Genomic DNA, 20,862 nt, shown 5'->3' on the forward strand with positions numbered 1-20,862 from the left:
GTGATCCGGGAGGCGGTTCTGAACCAGACGGACTGTTTTGTCAGCCTATGACAACGGCGGGAGATGCCGCGGGATGGTCGGCAACCAATGGCGTAGACATAGGGATGGGCCTTTGTTCACTCCATCCCCTCCACCCCCTGCGGGAGCAGGAGGAGGAGGGATAACGGGGGCGGGGCTGGTGCGGCTCAGAGTCTGCGCATTACAGCGCCGGCCCGCTGGCCAGGGGGTGACGTAATCTCCGCCCGCGAACCCGGAGAGCTCTGCGCTGGGGGCCCGCGGCCGCCGCAGCTCGGGGGCGGCGCCTGCACCGCCGCCGCCTCCCCTCGGCGTTCGCGCAGCACTGTCTTTGTCCGCCGGCGCCGCGGCCGCCGCTTTGTTCCCGGCGCCCGTGCCTTAGCCGACCGGACGCGCAACCCAGCTGCTCCCGCCGCGCTGGCGTCGTCTTCGCCCCCCTCGCCGCCGGCCCCTGTCCGAGGCCGGGCCTTGCCCACCATGGTCTCCCGGCCTGAGCCGGAGGGCGAGGCCATGGACGCCGAGCTGGCGGTGGCGCCGCCGGGCTGCTCGCACCTGACCAGCTTCAAGGTGGACAACTGGAAACAGAACCTGCGGGCCATCTATCAGTGCTTCGTGTGGAGCGGCACAGCGGAGGCCCGCAAGCGCAAGGTGCGACCCCGCAAACTCCGCGGCCTGGGCTGGCTCCAGGACACCCCTTGTTCTGTAGCGCGGTGTGGCACTCAGGGCTAGGGGTCTTGGAGCCCTGATGGGGACTAGAAGGAAGAGCCTTTTACCTTCCAGCTGCTTCCCGGGGTCGCTCGCACCAGCAGGCGAGGGGGAGGGGCAGGGGCGTTCTCATTTCCCATCCCCCCACCACCTCCCCCTCTGGGCACGGAGCGTGGGGACGAAGGAGGGGCGGGGCGTGGGAGGGCGAGTGCAAACTGGGAGGGGGGTTTCTTCCACCAGGTTGAGTGGGAAGCCTACGACTGCAGGGGAGGGTCTCCGGCGTTGTAGCAAGTGATCTGTTTCGGGAATCTTCCAGGACTGGGAGGGGATGGGGGCGCCGAGAAATGATAGGAAGACTCCCGGGCTGGGGATGGTCTGCGGCAGTCAGCCTGGCCAGCTGTCTTGAAACCAACCATTACACCTGAGTGTCCATTCGTGAAGGTCAGGGCTCGGATCCTAATACTGGAACGCGGAACCTGTGCCCAGGACCGGGGTCGTTAGGGTGTTTCGACGGTGCTGGGAAGAGCGCCCCCAGGGCCAGGGTCTGCTGGGACAGACACAGGGCGATGGCATCGCTTTCTCTCCCTGGTTCAGTTGTGGAGTGGACGAGGGTGGGGCGGGGAGAGCAGGACGGGCAGGTGGAATCCTTGGATGACCGCGTCGCCACGTCCACTGAGGATTTGTGTTGTAGCTACCGAGAAGTGAATTTTAAAGAAAATTTTTGATTGATGGGGGAGGTGGGGCTTGGTGCCTCTGCAATGAGATTTTACAGGGAGCCAATCATCTCCGGTAGCCATTCAGGAAGTCACAGTGTTACCTTAGTGCTTGTGACCTCAATCATTATGTGCATCCAAGGTTAGGCTTATTAATGATTTGGAAATCAAAATATCATTTTTATCTGAATTTTTTTTTTTTTTTACAATTTACAGTTTTGCAAATGACATTCCTAAATTGGGAGTCATTATCAGTTTCCACCTTGAATAGCACTTTTAATGGGAAAACTAATGGATCTGCTTGGTTCGTAGTCCATGCTATCTTTCTTTTTGTTTTTGACAGTAATGATGCTGGGCATAGTTATATAGAATGAACTAAGATCCCATGAAACAGATTTTTTTTTTTTATTGTCAGTGAGATTCTTGCTAATGGAATTATGACCCTTAAAAAGTGCCAAATTGAAACCAGTATTCTGCAGCTGACAATCTTGTTGAAGCTGTTTTATTCCTTTCTGACTTAAGACATGTGATGTGTGTAAGATACATTTCTATATGGGAATAAATAGAGAATCCCCACCACCCCCCCCCTTTTTTTTTTAACTTTTGGTACCTGGGATTGAACCTAGGGGTGCTTTACCACTGAGCCACATTCCCAACACTTTTTTAGTGTTTTACTTTAAGACAAGTTCTCTCTCAGTTGCTTAGTGCCTTGCTCAGTTTCTCAGGCTGTCTTTCAACTCCATGATCCTCCTGCCTCAGCCTCCCAAGCTAACTTTCTAAAAGATGAAGTTTTTTTTTGCTGTATGACTCAGATTAATGTTTTTAGTTTCTAATTTTAGCTGCTTAGTTCGAAAGCTATTGAACCTCATCTGTGTTCTCCTGTAAAAATTTAAGCTATAGACGGGTGGTGATAAATATTTCCCTTGAAATTCAGGACTGTCAGTTATTACACTGCTAGCAGTCTACCAACAATGAACTGTGAATCTGTTTTTCTCTGATTGGGGGATTTATTTTCTTGTATTACTTCACATCCCATGTAACTATTTCTAACACTGAGTGGCCCACTTAAGGAAAAGTTAGTTTGAGAAACAACTTACAGAGATTAACTTTGAATAATATACATTTTCCATGTTGTATGGGATTCTCAGCTGATCTGCGGGCTTAAGATGTATTTGGTTTTAAGATACAAACTTTAACAATACTTCAGTTTTATTTATTTATTTTTCTTGGTGGTACTGCAAATGGCTCCCGATCCACTCTACTGTTGAGCTATACCCTCAGCCTGCCTGCTGCCTTTCTCCACCCGCCCCCAACCCTCTTTGAGATAGACTAGTTCAGTTGTGGAGGCTGGCCTCCAACTTGCAGTCATCCTGCCTCAGTCTCCCCAGTGTCTGGGATTATGGGCATGGGCCACTAGGGCAGGCCCTGAATCATAGTTTTGTAATCAAGCAAAGGTACCTTTTGGGGTTGCCATTCTCAGCTATAGTTTAACCACTGGAATGAATCTCTGGATGAATAGGAGTGACAAATTTTCTCATCCAAGGTGAAGCAGGTTATGGTTTTTGTATCCAAACTTTGATCCTTCTTTTGATAGGGAATGAGGGAAAACATGATCAGATTGGTTAGCTTTCTCCCCAGTTAGGCTTGAATTGCAGCACAACTCTTGTATTATTGAATGTAAAAATGCTCCCAGGGTTTAGAACTCAGTATTACCTCTCTTCCCTTTGCATTTCTGGTATGTGTTAAATGTAACAAATTTCTTACCCTTTCAGGGTTTGTGTGTAAACATAGAAACTGGCTATAAAAAAGTCAGGAAGTGTAATAGTTCTACTGGTTATTGTGACTTGACATATTATACCTTGTATTTTGAGTATGTGGACACTTTGGAAAACAGTAATTTTTTTTTTTTTTTTTTTAATAATTGTTTCTCTTTTCCCTCTTAAGTTTTATTACAGCCTGTCCTCTAAGGCTTCCAAGGCCCAGAATTTGGATCCTAAATCTACTCTTCTGGTAAAAATGCTTAGGGAAAGTTTTTGGTTTGGGAAAAGGGCTAGAGAGGAAGGAAAACTATCTGGGCAGTGATAGGTAGGAGGCTAAAGGGTGAATTCATATCATGAGGGAGCATTTTCCCATTAATGTGTCTTAATAGCACTGTTGAAGGAATAAGAAATGGACACACTTTGGAAGAAGGGGGCTGATCTTTTTTTGAACTGCCCATTTTCTCTTTAATTCTGAGTCAACTCTGAAGTAATGAAGGAGTTTGCAGACTCACCCCTGGGTTTGTGCCTTCAGAACTTGAAGTTAGAATTAGCTCCCAAAACAATAGGTATGAAATAGCAAGATAATTTCTGCCTTAAACTTAAAGCTGACAATCAGTTTAAAGAAGGAATAATTTGGCAAGGGCAGGGCATGGGCATACTGTAATCCCAGCGACTCAGCAGACTGAGGCCAGAAGATGGCAAGTTCAAAGCCAGCCTCAACAACTTAGCAAGACCCTGAGTAACTAAACGAGATCCTGTTTCAAAACAAACAAACGAAAAAACTAAAAAATAGAAAGGTGTGGGGATATGACTCAGTGGTTATGCACTGCTGGGTTCAATTCCTAGTACCAAAAAAAAAAAAAAAAGGAATAATAGGGCAAGGGCAAGACATCAGATCTGAGGTGCATCTGAAAGTTCACTTTCAGGTTTTAAAAAACATCAGGGCAGAGGCAGGGGCGGTTAAAAGGAGAGATACAGAAACTCCAAGTAAAGTATTAAAGCGTAATATAGTGTACAGGCAAAATAGAAGTTTTCAGTTGGTGGACAATAAAAAGAGAAGCAGCTTGTGCAGTCAGTGTTTGGAGGGGTGGTATAGGCCTTTGTGATGCAGAAAAGGAGGTCATTTTTTAAAAAATATTTTTTTAGTTGTCAGTGGACCTTTATTTTTATTTATTTATTTATTTATTTATTTGTGGGACTGAGAATCGAACCCAGTGCCTCAACCATGCTAGTCAGTGCCTCACACATGCTAGTCAAGCACTCTACCACTGAGCCACAGCCCCATCCCCAAAAAAGAGGTTATTTTAGGTGAAAAATGGTCTTGGATTATTTGTCTTGAGTTACTGTGCTATGTTTTAGAAAATAATTTATTGTCCACCTTCCTGATCTTCGGAGTCCATATTTAACCAGTCACAATTGAAAATCCTAGGGGAAAAAAAGTTGAGTCTGTACTAAACATATGCAGCCTCTTCCCTTGTCATGCTTAATAGTAAACAACTCCTTACATAGCATTTACATTCTGTTAGGTATTTTAAGTAATTTAGAGGTGATGGGGGAAGATGTGTTTAGGTTCTGTGCAGAACCTATCCCATTTTACATAAGGGACTTTGACATCCTGGGAGTTTGCTGTGGGGTGGTCCTAGAACAAGTTTCTGGCAGGTCCTAGGGAAGTCTGTATTCTGTGCTGGTCATCACTTGTTGGTAGTTAAGTTTTTATCTTGAAATCTGTGATCCTTCTCTTCAGATATGAACGAATCTCTTGTGTTTGAGCTGTTGAGCAGAAATAATTTTTGGACACTAAAAGTTCTGCTCTTATTGGCTTAAACAGAATGATGTAACTTCCAGGACATGTAGTCTGGCACAAGGAAGACCATGGGCCAGCCTCATGTGTTGGTGCTCACCTGTAATACGAGGGACTCAGGAGGCTAAGGCAGGAGGACTGCAAGTTTGAGGCCAGGGATGCCGCAATTTTGTGAAACACTGCCTCTAAATAAAAGTTTTAAAAGGGTTGGGGCTATAGCTCATGGCAGAGTGCTTGTTTGCCTAGCATGTGCGAGGCCCTGGGTTCCAGCCCCAGTACTGCACAAAACAAAACAAAACACAAAACAAAATAGTCATATCCCCAGACCTTTCTATTTTTTAGGGCCTTGAATTTTACCTGTGTCACTAGCTCCACTGATGACTAAATTAGTCTTCATTGGCTCAGGGTGGTAGTAAGAACAGTGTTGAGAGCTCTCCCCTCTTGCATTTTATTTTTATTTTAGCTCTCTTTTCCATGTCCTTTTTTTAGTTGACTTTTTTCCTTTTCAAACTTTGTTTCTTTGAGGAATCAACAGTTTGCTTTATTTATTGGGGAGCTGATTTCTCAAATCATCAGAGCAAAAACATTATACCATCTGTGAGGGGATAGGCCATTCCATTCTGAGAAAAAGTTTGAATGGAAATACTTTTATTTTAAAGGGGAGGGTGTGGCCCCGTTTCCCAGGCTGGTCTTGAACTCCTGGGCTCCAGCAATTCGTCCTCCCCTTTGAGAGCTGAGACTAAATGTGCATACTACTCCTGATTAACTTTAAAAAAAAAAAAAACAAACTTTATTTTCATTAACTTTTTCTTCGACAGTGATAAATATTTTTTAAAAATTCTTTTCATACATATATATAGGGTAATAATGTCTGTCTCACAATTTACTGTCCATCCCCTCCCTATCCACCCCACCTCTCCTCTCACTCCCCTCTGTACAATCCAAAGTTCCTTCATTCTTCTCTACCCACCCCCAACTATGAGTCAGCATCCGCTTATTGTTTTTGGGATTGGCTTATTTCACATAGCATGATATTCTCCAGTTCCATCCATTTACCTGCAAGTGCCATAATTTCATTCTTCCTTAAGGCTGAGTAATATTCCATTGTGTACATGTACCACAGTTCTATAATCCATTCATCTGTCAAAGGACATCTAGGTTGGTTCCATAGTTTCGCTATCGTGAATTCAGCTTCTATAAACATTTATGTGGCTGCATCACTGTAGTATGCTGATTTTAAGTCTTTGGGTACAAACTGAGGAGTGGGATAGCTGGGTCAAATGGTGGTTCCATTCCAAGTTTTTTGAGGAATCTCCATACTGCTTTCCAAAGTGATTTCAATAGTCCGCAGTCCAACCAGCAATGTATGAGTGTGCCTTTTCCCCCACATCTTCACCAACACTTATTATTGCTTGTATTCTTGATAATTGGCATTCTGACTAGAGTAAGGGGAAATCTTAGAGCAGTTTTGATTTGCATTTCTCTAATTGCAAGAGATGATGAACATTTTTTCATGTTTGTTGATCTATTGTATTTCTATTGTGAAGTATCTGTTCAGTTCCTTAGCCCATTAATTGATTGCATTATTTGTTTTCTTGGCGTTAAGTTTTTTGAGTTCTTTATATGTCTTGGAGATTAGTGCCCTGAGGTGCGTGTGGTAAAGATTTTTTTCCCTTTCTATAGGCTCTCTCTTCAAATTATTATTTCCTTTGCTGAGGAAACTTTAAAAAAACTTTTTATGTATAATTGTTCAGTCATATTAATCGTACCTATTAGTGGATTTCATGGTGACATTTCCACACAAGCATATAATGTACTTTTTTAATTACAGTTTTTATTTTGAGATCATTGTAGATTGGTGGGCTGGTATGAGAAATAATTGCAATCCTCTCTGTATACCTTCTCCCCAGATCCCTCTCCCACTCCCCGTGGTGGTAACATACAGGACTGTATGTAGTACAGCATTACAACAAAATACTGACAGTGATACACTCCCATCTTTGATATAGTTTGTTCATATTTCTCAGTTTGCCTCAGTTTTCTTTCTGCTTGTTTGTTCTGTGCAAATTAGTCAACTTGTTAAAGGATATTACTTTTTTTAGATTTACTGAAGAATTACAAAGATAAAAAGTCCCACAACCCCTTTCCCGGTTTCTGATTGTTAACATCTTTCATTGCAGTACTAATAACCAATACTGACACATAATTAGCTGCACCCCATACTTCATTCAGATCTCATTAGTTTTTACCTAATGTCCTTATTCTGCCCCAGAATCCCATTATTACATTTAGTCATCATGTCTTTAGGCTTCCCTAGATAGTAAGTTTCTCAGGCTCTGTATTTGGTGTCCTTGATAGTTTTGAGGAACAGTAGTCAGGTATTCTATAGGATGTCCCTCAGTTTGTGTTTGTTTAGATTTTCTTGTTATGGCTCTAGGGGAGGAAGACCAGGTAAAGTACCCTTCTCACGACATTGTATCATGGATAATACAATTGGGGGGTGGTGGGGTTGTGGCTCAGTGATAGAGCACTCGCTTAGAATGCATGAGGCATTGGGTTCAATTCTCAGCACTACATAAAAATAAAATAAAGATATTGTGTCCACCTATAACTAAAAATATATATTTTTTATTTAAAAAGGATAATACTGTTGGGATGTTTTACCACTTTTTTTTTTATTTATTTTTTTAACCAGGGATTGAACCCAGGGACACTATTACCACTGAGCCACATTCCTAGCCCTTTATATTTTTTATTTTGTGACAGTGTCTGGCCAAGTTGCTGAAGCTGGTTTGGACTTGCAATCCTGTCTCAGCCTCCTGAGAGGCTGGGATTACAGGCGTGCGCCACCGTGCCTGCCATTTTACCACTATTGATGGTGAACTTGACCACATGGCTGATGTCTTATCAAATTTGTCCACTGCAGAGTAACTCTTCTTTCCTCTACACACTGTTCTCATTGGAAGGAAGTCACTGCATAGGTCATAGATTTGTGGGTAGTTCTGTTCCTCTGTGTGTGTGTGTGTGTGTGTGTGTGTGTGTGTGTGTGTGTTTTGGTGCTGGGAAACAATCCAGAGGCACTGTACCACTGCTGTACATCGCCAGCCCTTTTCATTTTATTTGGAGACAGGGTCTTGCTAAGTTGCCCAGGCAGCCCTTGAGCTTGCAGTCCTCCTGTTTCCAGCCTCCTGGGAAGCTGGGGGCGTTACAGGTATTGAGCTGCTATGCCTGGCCAGTAGCTATACATTGGAGTTCTTCAGTCTTCTTTGGAAGATTTGCCCATTCTCACCCATTTATGTGTTTATTCAATCATTTATATAAGTGTGGACTTGTAGATGTTAAATAAATATAAACATTCCATATACAACAGAATGAAACTAAACCCCTATCTCTCACCCTGCACAAAACTCAACTCAAAATGGATCAAGGACCTCACTACATTGCCCAGACTGGCCTCAAACTCCTGGGCTCACTCGACCTCAGCCTTCTGAGTAATTCCACATTATTTCGTCGTCTTTGAGCATTCCATTACTTTCCAGTATTGCAAAATATTTCAGGGTCATCTTGTATATTTTCTGCTTTGGTATTAGACTCGGCCATTTCTCCAAGGATCCCTGGTTCCATTTATTAGAAAAGGAAATCAGAAACCAGGATCTGGGCACTGGTGTGCTCATTAATTACTGGGATATTATGACTTCTTGGTTGTCTTGGGACAACATTAGGAAATATACCTGTATGTACTTTTCATGGAGAGTAGAATGTTTCTGGCTGGTGCTTCAATTACATCAGAGTTCATAGTGGTAGAAAAGTAATTTGGACCCTTGAAAAAGTCACTGCAGGAAATGTGTAAGAATTAGACTTAATAGGCTGGGGTTGTAGCTCAGTGGTAGAGTGCTTGCGTGGCACATGTGAGACCCTGGGTTTGATCCTCAGCACTACATAAAAATAATAAAGGTATTTTAAAAAACCTTAAAAAAAGGTAAGTCTAGTTCTTTTTTTAAAAAAAATATTTTTTTAGTTGTAGATGGGCACAATACCTTTATTTTATTTTATTTATTTATTTTTGTGGTGCAGAGGAAGGAACCTAATACCTCACACATGCTAGGCAAACGCTCTACCACTGAGCCACAACCCAAGCCCAGACCTTCTTAGACTTACCTGCTTTTCATAGACCAGTTGAAAGTTGTGTGCGTGCAAGTTGTGTGTGACTTTTGTGTTTGTTCTTTTTTAGTTGTAGATGTGGAAACAATACCTTTATTTTTGTGTGGTGCTGAGAATTGAACCCTATGTGCTTTTTCTTAAGGTTCTGTTTCATGTTCATTAACTTCTTTGAGCTGGACTGTGCAGTGAGTTGTCTGCCCGCTGGTGTGAGGCCGTGTGTTTGGTCTCAAGGGCTGTGCCCCACAGTGTTCTGCTCAAATTCCATCTCTTGTGTGCAGACTTTCCTGATTTTTTTCCTCAACCCTCCACAATCAGATATGCTTTTCTTCTCTTAATCATCATAGTATTTCATTTATGTCTTTCAGCTTATGTGTGTAGATTACCCTGTGTTATTTTTTTCATATTGTTGTGAGTCATGTTTTCGAGGGTTGCCACCTTGTAGCTCCAGCCTTGTTCCTGTTCGTGGGGAATCACACTCCATCACACAGTTTGTCCACCCCGTCGTCGGTTGGCTGGTATTTGGTCTGTTTCTGCTGTTTTAGCTTTTGTGGATTACCTTTTTTTTTTTACCCAATGATTTCAGAGTCCATTGATGATTCTTTCTTGACTCAGTTATTATTATGATTATAGAATGAAGATTTTATATTTTTGTCTTTTCCACTGTAACTGTTGTTAGTTGGAATTCATTTATGAGGATGACTGAGAGAGAATTCATGTGTGTGTATCTCTAGTATTAATTTCAACATGGGCTTGGAATTCTCAGTGTAAATAATTCATTCTTCTTGGTATTTGTGTTTACTCAAGTGGTACCAGAATAGCCCAGTGGGAATTCCTTGAGATGTCACCTCCTTTCTAGGTGTCCCCTGTAGTGCTAGAAGTCAGCCATCCTTTTGGGTGTTGTGGACACATAAGAATTGTTTACCACTGCACTCATACTTGCTGCTGTTAAAATGTTATGTTCCTGTGGTCTATTTCTCAGTAATAAATTGTTACTTTTTTCTTGTTTGTGTATATTGCTTTAGTTCAACCTCCTATTTTCTCTGTGTGTGTGTGTGTGTGTGTGTGTGTGTGTGTGTGTGTGTTTGGGGGTGGGGGTGGTGTGGGGACCAGGTATTGAACACTGGAGTGCTTAACCATTGAGACATATTCCCTATCCTTTTATTTTTTATTTCGAGACAGGGTATAGCTAAGTTTTTGAGGCTGACTTTGAACATGACATCCTCCTGCCTCAGCCTCCCAAGTTGCTGGAATTACAGGTGTGCACCACCACATCCAGCTGTCTGTGTGATTTTTGTTTTGTCCTTTTGCTTCTAAAAGTATGTGGTCTTGCAATCAGGGTTATCAAACCTCAGATGATACTCAGGGTGTGAGTAGCTGGCCTGGAGTGGGACAGAGCTGACTCAGGGTGCCTGTTGGGACTGGGAAGGTGAATGTGGTAAATATCCCACTAGCTTTCTAGGCTTTGTTTTGTTTTTGTTTTTGTTTTTGTTTTTCCAAAATCAGGTCGTGCTATGTTGCTGGGCTGCCTTCATCTCACAATTCTCAGCTCTCTAGGTAACTGGGACTATAGGTGTGTGCCGCCACACCTGGCTACTTATTGGGTTTTGACAGTTGAGGTCATGGGCTGTCTTTAAATATGGAGCTAATTTTGACATAAATGAAGTAAAGTCCCTTTAAGGGAACTTGAAAGAATGAGCAGAGTGATTTGCAATAAATTCCCCTGTCTTTGCTTCAGGATTGCTTGGCTTGGCTTTGGCATTTCTCTTTGAGCTCTCCTGTTGCTTCGTGCACTACTTACTGATTCTCTTCTCTGAATTTCAGGCAAAGTCCTGCGTTTGCCATGTCTGTGGCGTCCACCTGAACCGTCTCCACTCTTGCCTCTACTGCGTCTTCTTTGGCTGTTTCAATAAGAAACACATCCACGAACACGCCAAGTCCAAGCGGCACAACCTGGGTAAGGCGCCCTCCTGAGGCAGGAACGGGCATTACCCAGCTCTCTCCTGTAAATATAGGGGAAATGAAGGAGATAAACTGAGCCTCAGATGGTTGATGTGCCATTTGCCCAAAGGGTTTTTAAGTTGGTGTTAACATTTTATGTGACTTTAAATAATAAATGACAACTGCTGTTTGTTGTGTTTGGCTAACTTTCTTTGAAACTTTTGTGTTTTTCAGTGCTTTCTCTATGAATGAGTATCAGATCTTTGTTTTTCCTTTTGAAACATAGTAAGGAACCAAAGTAGGCAAGTTCATGAAAAGACTAGCTCAGCATTGTGTGGCATCAAGATAAATTTATCTTTCATATGCTTAAAAATTCAAACTCCTTGGCTGGGGGTTATAGCTCAGTGATAGAGCACCTCCCTAGCACTGGGTTCGTTCCTCAGCACCTCATAAAAATAAAAGTTATTGTGTTCATTTACAACTAAAATTTTTTAAAAAATTTTTAAAAATTCAAATTCAAACTCCTACATTCTGAAGTTATATAAAACTGAGTTTTACTCTTGCCTTTTTAATTTTTTTTTTTTTTTTTTTTTTTTTGGTACTGGAGAATTGAACCCAGAGGTGCTTTACCAATGAGCCACATCCCCAACCCTTTTTATTTTTTATTTTGAGTCAGGGTCTCACTACATTGTTTAGAGCCTCACTTAGTTGCTGAGACTGGCCTTGAACTTGGCAATCCTCCTGCCTCAACCTCCTGAATCACCAGGATTACAGATGTGTGCCACACACCTTTATTTTCTGACTGTTGTCATTAAGTATTTCTTTCTCTCTTGCAAAGTAGCACCGTCAGTTAAATGCTTGTGAGGTCTTTATATTCTCCTTTAGAAGACCATTTTCAGAGGTCTAAGCCAGAGAAACTGTTTTTGGAAAATGCTTCATGTGAACATGGCAAAAGATGTTTTTTGTCTTCTTTTCCTAAAATTCTGTAATCTCATGCTCTCTGGAAAATATTAACCTAAATATCCTAATCAGAAACAACTTGATGCATGTTTTTGAAGTTGCTGCACAAACTCCCTGTAGGCAGTGCACACAGGAAAGGCTGAACTTTGGCTGAGACTAACATAGGTAGCGTGTCTTCCGTAATCATTTCCTTGAAAGAAGTGAGATGACTGAAGACAGAACAGGCCTCTGAATTATGTGATGTGTTTACAGTGTATTGTGGGCACACAGAGGCTATCACCTCAGCATCATGCTGTGTGCAGCAGCACTTTCATTGTAAAGGAAACATTTCTTAATTTCTGGGTGACATGGAAAGCATCTCATATAAAGCAAATACAAAAATTCACAAAACTAAAATCCATTATCAGCAGGGCACCATGGCACACACCTGTATTCTCAGCGACCTTAGAGATCGAGGCAGGAGGATCACAAGTTTGAGGCCAGCCTCAGCAACTTAGCATTAACATTGTGTGGCATCAAGATAAATTTATCTTGGTCTGGGGCTGTAGCTTAGTGGCAGAGCACTTGCCTAGCATGTGTGAGGCCCTGGGTTTGATCCTTAGTACTGCATAAATACAAACAAATTAAAGGCATTCTGTTCATATACAACTACAAAAAAAGTTTTTTAAAAAGATAAATTTATCTTTCACATGCTTAAAAAATAAAAAGGACTGGGGTTTCAAAAAATAAAAAGGGCCAGGAATGGTGTTAAGTGGCAAAGTGCCCCTGGGTTCAATCCCTAACACCTTCCCCTAAGCCATTTACCATGTTGCTTTGTAATTTATCTCAAGTTTTGTGAGGTTTTATTTGTTTTGTTTTATTTTTTTGTTTTTCTTTTTTGAGATAGATGAAATTATAGTAATTTAATCATCTCTAGTGGATCTGATTTCCATCTAATAGCAACTGTTTGCAAAAAGACTGCTTGAAATTGGGGACTCAGGTTGTAACAATGAGCTAACTGGCCTGTCAGGAAGGAGAACCAGTGGTGCATCAGGCTCTGGTCAGCTACAAACCCAAAGGGGGGTCCCCGCTGTCAGTGATGACTTCTTACATTGAGGTGAGGGAAAAGGTGCTAATCAGGTCAGTGTGGCTATGATGGAATAATACAGATGACATGTTCCTACTGTAATTGAATCTCAGATCAATTTAGAGCCAGATACACTTTGGTTAAAAGAATATGGAGAATTGGAAATAAATATTTTTACTTAAAAGTATTCTGGAGAATCTTACTATTAACCCAACATGATCTATAAAAATCACTTTATAAATCTGTGATAGTCATTCATTTTAGCAACCTGAGTGATCAGCTTTGCTCTTCCACTAGAATGAGTAAGCTTTTATAAATGTTACTTTAGGAAACAAAATCATGGAAAGGTAGGAAGATGTGGCCCTCTGGTATGTGTTAGTCCATGTGTTTTGTGTTTCCATTATAACGTGATGCTACTTCCAGTAACCACGTCTTTGATTCTGCTCCTGTGTCCACCTGCTGTCTTATAATTGTGTTGTATAAATTTCCCTTCCACTGAAGAACCACATTAGTCTACATTTTTTTTTTTTTAATATTGGTAGACCTTTTATTTTACTCATCTATTTATATGTGGTGCTGAGAATGGAACCCAGTGCCTCACATATGCTAGGCAAGTGCTCCACCACTGAGCCATAACCCCAACCCCTCAGTCTCCATTTTTTAAAAAATATTTTTTTTAGTTGTTGATGGACCTTTATTTATTTTTATATGGTACTGAGGATCCAACCCAGTATCTCACACATGCTAGGCAAAGACTCTGCCACTGAGCCACAACTCCAGCCATCAGTCTTCATTTTTTTGTAGAAGAAAATATTATTGGTTCTGAAACCTATTTTTTCAGTCTCTTGCAGTATCAACATTTATGTGAAGAAAAAAGGACTCAGTGCTTTGGATTTAAATTTTGATAATACAGAACTTAAAAATCTGGCCAAATCCATTTTTTTCTTTTGTTGCTTGTACTTTCAGTGTCTTGTCCAAGAAATCATTGTCGAATCCAAAGTTATGAAGGTTTCCCCTTTTGTTTTTTTCTAAGTAATTTATAATTTAACTTTTTAAAAAATTTTTGTAGTTGTCAATGAACCTTTATTTATTTATTTGTTTGCAGTGCTGAAGATCGAACCCAGGGCATCACACATGCTAGGCAACTGCTCTACCACTGAGCCCCAGCCCCAGCCCTACAATTTAAATTTTATACTCAGTGACTTTGATGGTCTTTGATTGGTTTTGACTTAATTTTTATATACGGTGTTAGATAAAGTTTTACTCTTGTATGTTAGTTAGGGACATGGTTTTTCTAGCACCATTTATTGAGAAGACTTTGCTTTCGTCCAAAAGATCTTGATGCCCTCTTGAAAAATCACTTGACTGTATACATGAGGGTTTATTTCTGGGTGCTCTATTCCATTGGTCTGTATGTCTGTCTTTAATCAGTGTCACACAATTTTGATTACTGTAGCTTTGTGTAGTAAATTTTGAAATCAGGAAACGTGTCCTCCAACTTTGTTCTTTTTCACTGTTGTTTAGGTGTTTGGGGTCTTTTGAGATTCCACTTGAGTTTTAAATGAATTGTCTCTTCCTGCAAAAATATCTTTGAGACTGTAGTAGAGATTTCATTGAATCTATAGATCACTTGGTAGAATTGTCATTTTTTCCCCCTTTTATTGTTGAGATGGTGTCATTATGTTGTCCAGGCTGGCCTTGAACTCCTGAGGTCAAGCAGTTCTCTTGCCTTAGCCTCCTGAGTAGTTAGCACTATTGGCAGGTGTACACACCTGACTAGTATTGTCATCTTAACATTAGGTCTTCCAGTTTATGAACATGGGTTGTTTCATTTTTTTCTTAACTTTTAGCAATGTTTTGTGGGTTTTAGTGTATGATAACACTTCTTGATTAAGTGTATTCTGAAGTGTTTTACTAGCTTTGATGCTAATGTAAGTGGAAATTATTTTCTTGATTTCCTCTTCATATCGTTCATAGTTATTACATAGAAATTCAGTTGGTTTTTGTGTGTTGGTTTTTGTAACCTGCAGCTTTGCTGAATTATTAGTTTTTGTGGACTATTTCCTCAGGAAAGGGTAGACTTTTTAAAGTTTTCTGCATAAAATATCATGTCATCTGCAAACAGTACTTTCTTTCCAGTCTGACTGCCTTTTATTTCCATTCCTTGCCCGATTGCCTTGGCTAGTCCTTGCAGTATTGTGTTGAACAGCAGTGGCACAAAAGGCATTTTTGTCTTGTTCCTGGTCTTAGAGGAAAAGCTTGCAGTTTGTCACCACTGAGTGTCATTTTAGCTGTGTGTTTTTCATATGTCCTTTATCATATTGAGAAATTTGCCTTCTACTCCTAGTTTATTCATTGTTTTTATTATGGAAGGGTACTGAATTTTGTCAGTTATTTTCTCTGCATCAGTTGATGATTATGGGGTAAGAAGTTAATACTTAGGTTACAGTTTTTGTTTGAGACAATGAAAAAGTTTTGAAACTATAGTGATGGTATACAACATTATGAACATAATTAATGTCACTGAATTACACTCTTCATGATATTTACATTGAATTGGGTATAATAAGTAATCTAGAGATAACTTTAAGTAAATGGGAAGATGTGCCTAGGTTATATGCAAATGCTACATCATTTTATGTAAGGAATTTGAGCACCCAGGGTTTTGGCATCCACAGGAGATTCTGGAACCAGTTTCCTGTGGATATAGGGGAAGACTGCACTTTGAATGAATTATATGGTTTATGAATGATATCTCATTAAAACAAGAAGAAACAAGCCATGTGACCAAATTCCCACAGGCTGAAAGTTGTGAGAGTGATAGGAAATTGAAGGTTTTTTTTTTTGTTTCTGTTTTGGTACTGGGAATTGAACCCAGAGGTACTTTACCACTGATCTGTATCCCCACTCCTTTTTATTTTTTGAGACAGGGTCTTGCTAGGTTGCCAAGGCTGGCCTTGCACTCATAATCCTCCAACCTCACCCTCCTAAGTTTCTGGGATTGCAGGCATGCCCAGTGGGAGACTGATGGTTTTAATTCAGAACTCTTCAGTATCTGAAAATGAGTGTTATTGCCCCCAAAAGATTATTCTTATAGTGTAACATGATAAAAAAAGCTGGGCAGGTGCAGAGTGGTGGTCCACTCCTGTAGTCCCAGCGGCTCAGGAGGCTGAGGCAGGATTGCCAACCTCTGCAACGGCAGGGTGCTAAGCAACTCAGTGAGACCCTGTCTCTAAGTAAAAAATACAAAATAGGACTGGGGATGTGGCTCAGTGGTTGAGTGCTTCTGAGTTCAATTCCCAGTAGCAAAAAACAAAAGCTGTGGAGCATAAAAGACAGTTGCTGGATGAACATGTGCTTTTTTTTTTTCTGTGTGCCTTGTTAAGTTTAGACAGTTCAGTGACCAGGTACAGGTGAGTTTTAGCCCAATGCTGTGCCACCTAGACGGCCTTGCAGACTCAACAGCATCATTACTTGTCCACTGATGAACCATGTGCTGTGCTGGGTGCCTTACAGGGAAAAAAATAGATACTCTGCTGAACAGCTGGTAACATGGGCTGAGTAAAGAAGGGTGGAGGAACTTGTTCAAGTTACAGAACTGAGACATGGCAGTACCAGCCTTTGAGTACAGACTTGTCAGACTGCAAAGCCTACATGCTTTCTTTAGCAAAAAGTTCCTTGTCCCTTCCTCCACTACTTTTTCTTTCCCCTTTTCCCACATTAATGGGGGAAACCTGTTTGGTTTGCTCTGATGCCTAAATTATAGTCCTCCTCAGATGGCCACACTTGAGTGAATTAGTGGGGTTGGCTTGCTGTTCCTTGAGAGAATGGCCTGGAGCATGGGAAAGCATCCTGCAAGTGTGCAGGGAGAGGGAGGGGAGAGCAGGAAAGGAAAGTTGTGAAGTGTAATCTGCATGAATAAGTGTAAACTCCCAGTCTTTCCCTGTTGAGGACAGACGGATTCTATGCTGCTCCTTCCCTTGTCCCAGAACAACTTCCTAGACTGATAGTATTTGGTTTTCATTTCATGGAGGGTGTTTTGCAGAATGTTCAAGGGAAATTCAATTGAGCAACCTCATGGTGTATGAGGAACAAGATTGATTTCCTTGTGGGCAAGTCCTTCTGAATCCTCAGGAATATTCAGTAATACATTAGAGTGCCTCCTGAAGTGGATCCTTAGAAAGGAATCTCAGTATTACTCCATGGGGTGTCCAGTTTTTAATTGGAGCAGCAGGGAGACCTGAACACTGCGGCTTATACTCTTATAGATAGAATGTTAGAAGCCATAGGGTCATTGTCAAAGGCCTTGGGAAGGATAGAGAAGAATATGTGGGACAAGAAGGGTCTAGTGAAAGGCTCTACTTTCTATGTCCGGCTGCCCTATAATATTGCTTTAAGGTAATGTGAAAAAGCACACACTTAAGAAAGAACTTTAATTTGGTGTAGTCTCCTGTGCTGGCATACATTTCAGGCTTTTGAATTCCAGGTAAGAGGCAGGAACACAGGTAATTTAGAGCAGTTTGTTTTCATACCTTTTAGTTTCATTGAAGATCTTTGGTTTGAATTAAAAGGGCGCTTGCATTTTGCCTGTATGAGTCTCAAAGGGCTAAAAATAACACCTTTAGCTTTGTGCACATTAGAAGTTATGTCATTTGCCCAAAAAGAATGGTGAGTATGGAGTGGGAGGTGGGGTCAGCTCATTTCCGAGTTAATGGTTATTCCCTCTCCTTGAGGCCCTTCTTGAGTGCCTGAGCACTGCTGGCTTGAGAGTTCCCAAGTGAATTGATTATAAAGACAAAAGCAGACACCATCTCTACAGGAGAGGCCCTGGTCGGTTTTAGGTAGCCAGACACCTGCACATCAGCTTTAGACCCGGGAGCAGTCCAAGGGTTTGTGTTTAGAATACTTTTGACTATGAATTTCTTCTCCCAAGTAACTACTGACTGTAGGTATTGCTTTAGGTTTTTTTTATTTTTAATTTTTATGTTGAAGTGAAATTCACACAACATAAAGTTAACCATTTTAAAATGTTCAATTCATAGTATATGTAATGTGTTGTATACTTCCACCACCTCTGAATTTCAAAATTTTTTCACTCCTCAGAACACTTCATGTCCATTAAGTAATCTCTTTCTCACCTCCAGTTCCGCAGCTTCTGATCTGCTCTCAAGGATTTAACTGTCCTGAGTTTTTCTTCTTGTGAATGGAATTATATAGTATGTAACTTTTTGTGTCTGACTTCTGTCTCAGGGTATTTTCAGAACTCATCCAAGTTGTAGTGTGTGTTACCATTTCATTCCTTTGTATGGCTGAATAATACTCCATTGTGTATATACCACATTTTCCTTCTCCATTCATCAGATGATAAACTTTTTTTTGTTGGTGGTGGTGCTGGGGATTGAACCCCAGGGTCTTGTGCATGCAAGGCAAGCACTCTACCAACTGAGCTATAGCCCCAGCCCATCACTTTTAAGCTCTTATCGAATAATTCTGCCATGAACATGTGTGTGTAATTTGAGGTGAACATATGTTTTCATTTTTCTTTATATATAAACCTAGAAATGCAACAGCTGAGTCATTTATTAATTTTATGTTTTGACTTTTGCTAAACCACCAAACTTTGCTGTGGTGTCTACATCATTTTATACTCCCACCAGCAATGTATGAGGATTCCAGTTTCTGTGCATCCTCATCAGCCAACATTTTTTTCCTCTTTTCTTTTTTAAAATAGCTATCATAGTAGATATGAAGTAATATCTCTTGTGACTTTGATAAGCATTTTTTTTTTCTTTTTTCTTCTTTTGCAGTCCCAGAGACTGAACCTAGGGGTTTGGGCATGCAAGGCAAGCACTCTTCCCCAGCCCAGTTTGCATTTTATTAATCACCAATGCTGTTGAACATGTTTTTTTTCATATACCTTTTGGATCATTTGTGTATATTTGGAGAAATACTAGTTTGAGTCCTTTTGCCAATATTCTAATGGGATTCTTTTTGTTCCTAATATTTTATATGTCAGTCTATTCTGGATGGATATATGATTCATGAATATTTTCTCCCATTTTTTAAAATTTTTTAAAAATATTTTTATTAGTCGTTGATGAATCTTAATTTTTTTTTATTTATATGTGGCACTGAGAACCGAACCCAGTGCCTCATACATGCTAGGCAAACGCTCTATCACTGAACCACCATCCCAGCCTCTTTTTCTCCCATTCTTTAGGTTGTCTTTTCATTTTCTTGATGATGTGCTTTAATGTATAAAGTTTTTGTTTTTGTTTTTGTTTTTGGTACCAGAGATTGAATTCAGGGGCTCTTAATCACTAAGCCACATCTCCTCCCCCTTTTTACATTTTATTTAGAGACAGGATCTTGCTTTGTTGATCAGGGCCTCACTAAGTTGCTGAGGCTGGCTTTGAATTTGGAATCCTCCTGCCTTAACTCCTGCGTGACTGGGATTATAGGTGTGCACCACCAGGCGTGGCAAAGTTTTAATTTTGATGTTTTGATGAAGTCAATTTTCCCTATTTTTCCTTTCCTTTACTGGAATTGACTTTTTTTTTTTTTTTTTTTTTGGTACCAGAGATTGAATCCAGGAGTGTTTGGTCACTGAGCTTCATTCCTAGCCCTTTTTATTTTTTATTTTAATTTTTTTTAATTGTTGATGCTTAATTAATTGATGATGTTAATTCTGTTCATTTTTTTGTATGTGGTGCTGAGAATCAAACCCAGCCACAACCTCAACCTCTTATTTATTTTGAGACAAGGTCTTGCTAAATAGTTTAAGGCCTGGATAATTTGGTGAGGCTGGTCTCAAACTTGTACTTCTCCTACCTCAGTCTCCCAAGTCACTGGGATTATATGTATGCACCACCCGCCTGACCCTACCTGTCTATTTGATTTTAAGACGTGGTCTCACTAAGTTGCTGAGGCCAGCCTCAAATGGAATCCTCCTGCCTCAGCATCCTAAGTTGTTGGGATTTCAGGTGTGTTCTATCATATCTGGCTGCCTATTTTTGGGATTTCAGGTGAGTTCTATCATATCTGGCTTTCTGTTGCTCATACTTTTGGTCTCAAATCTAAGGATCCATTGTCAAATCTCAGCTCATAAAGATTTATCTCTGTGTTATCTTCTGAGAGTTTTTATTTTTATGTTTTGGTCTGTGGTCCATTATGAGTTAATTTTTGCATGTGGTACGAGGTAGGGATCTAACTTCATTTGTGTGTGAACATCACACTATCACAGCACTATTTTCTAAAGAGGCTATATTCTTCCCCCAGATGGTCTTGGCACCCTTGTTGACTGTCTGTCAGTTTTATACAGTGCCATTGCTGTCTAACAGTATCTTGAGAAAGGGCATGATCTAGGACTTGGACAAACACCAAAATAATGACACGCCTTCCCTAGACTAGTATTTTTCTTCACCTATATGCTTGGTACATTGTTGAATGTCTCTGCCCTCCTGACAGTTCGCATTGTCCTTATTGTAAGTAAACTGGTTTTTCACAAGATTTTATTTCAGTGTCCACACACCAGGAAGTATACTGCTGATAAGTATGTAGTGTCAAAGGGCAGCCATGTGAGCTCTCTGTAGCTTCTCTTTTGAGGACTTCACAATAGTTTTTTGAGATTTTATCAGGTTTTTGAGAGGGGCGAAGAGTAGCCATGGTATTCTTAAATTGCTGTTTTAATACTTTAGAGGAATTTGAAGATTCACCAGAGTATTAATCTGAGTCATAGTAACT

General features: G+C 40.8%; 1 protein-coding gene across 2 annotated transcripts in view; it reads left to right on the top strand.

Moving 5' to 3' along the window:
• Window positions 1-229: 229 nt before the first annotated feature.
• The window catches only part of Usp22 (ubiquitin specific peptidase 22), a 37,410-nt gene continuing 16,777 nt past the window's right edge, over window positions 230-20,862 (top strand). Inside the window, exons 1-2 of one of the 2 annotated variants that reach the window (XM_047544896.1) lie at window positions 230-663; window positions 10,977-11,109. In XM_047544896.1, the coding sequence (XP_047400852.1) occupies window positions 493-663; window positions 10,977-11,109 (304 nt within the window). In that variant the 5' untranslated portion in view covers window positions 230-492. The remainder of the gene's footprint in view (window positions 664-10,976; window positions 11,110-20,862) is intronic. The other variant, XM_047544895.1, reaches the window with a different exon arrangement.

The sequence above is a fragment of the Sciurus carolinensis genome, chromosome 3 (assembly GCF_902686445.1).
Source record: "Sciurus carolinensis chromosome 3, mSciCar1.2, whole genome shotgun sequence".
Lineage (NCBI taxonomy): Eukaryota > Metazoa > Chordata > Mammalia > Rodentia > Sciuridae > Sciurus > Sciurus carolinensis.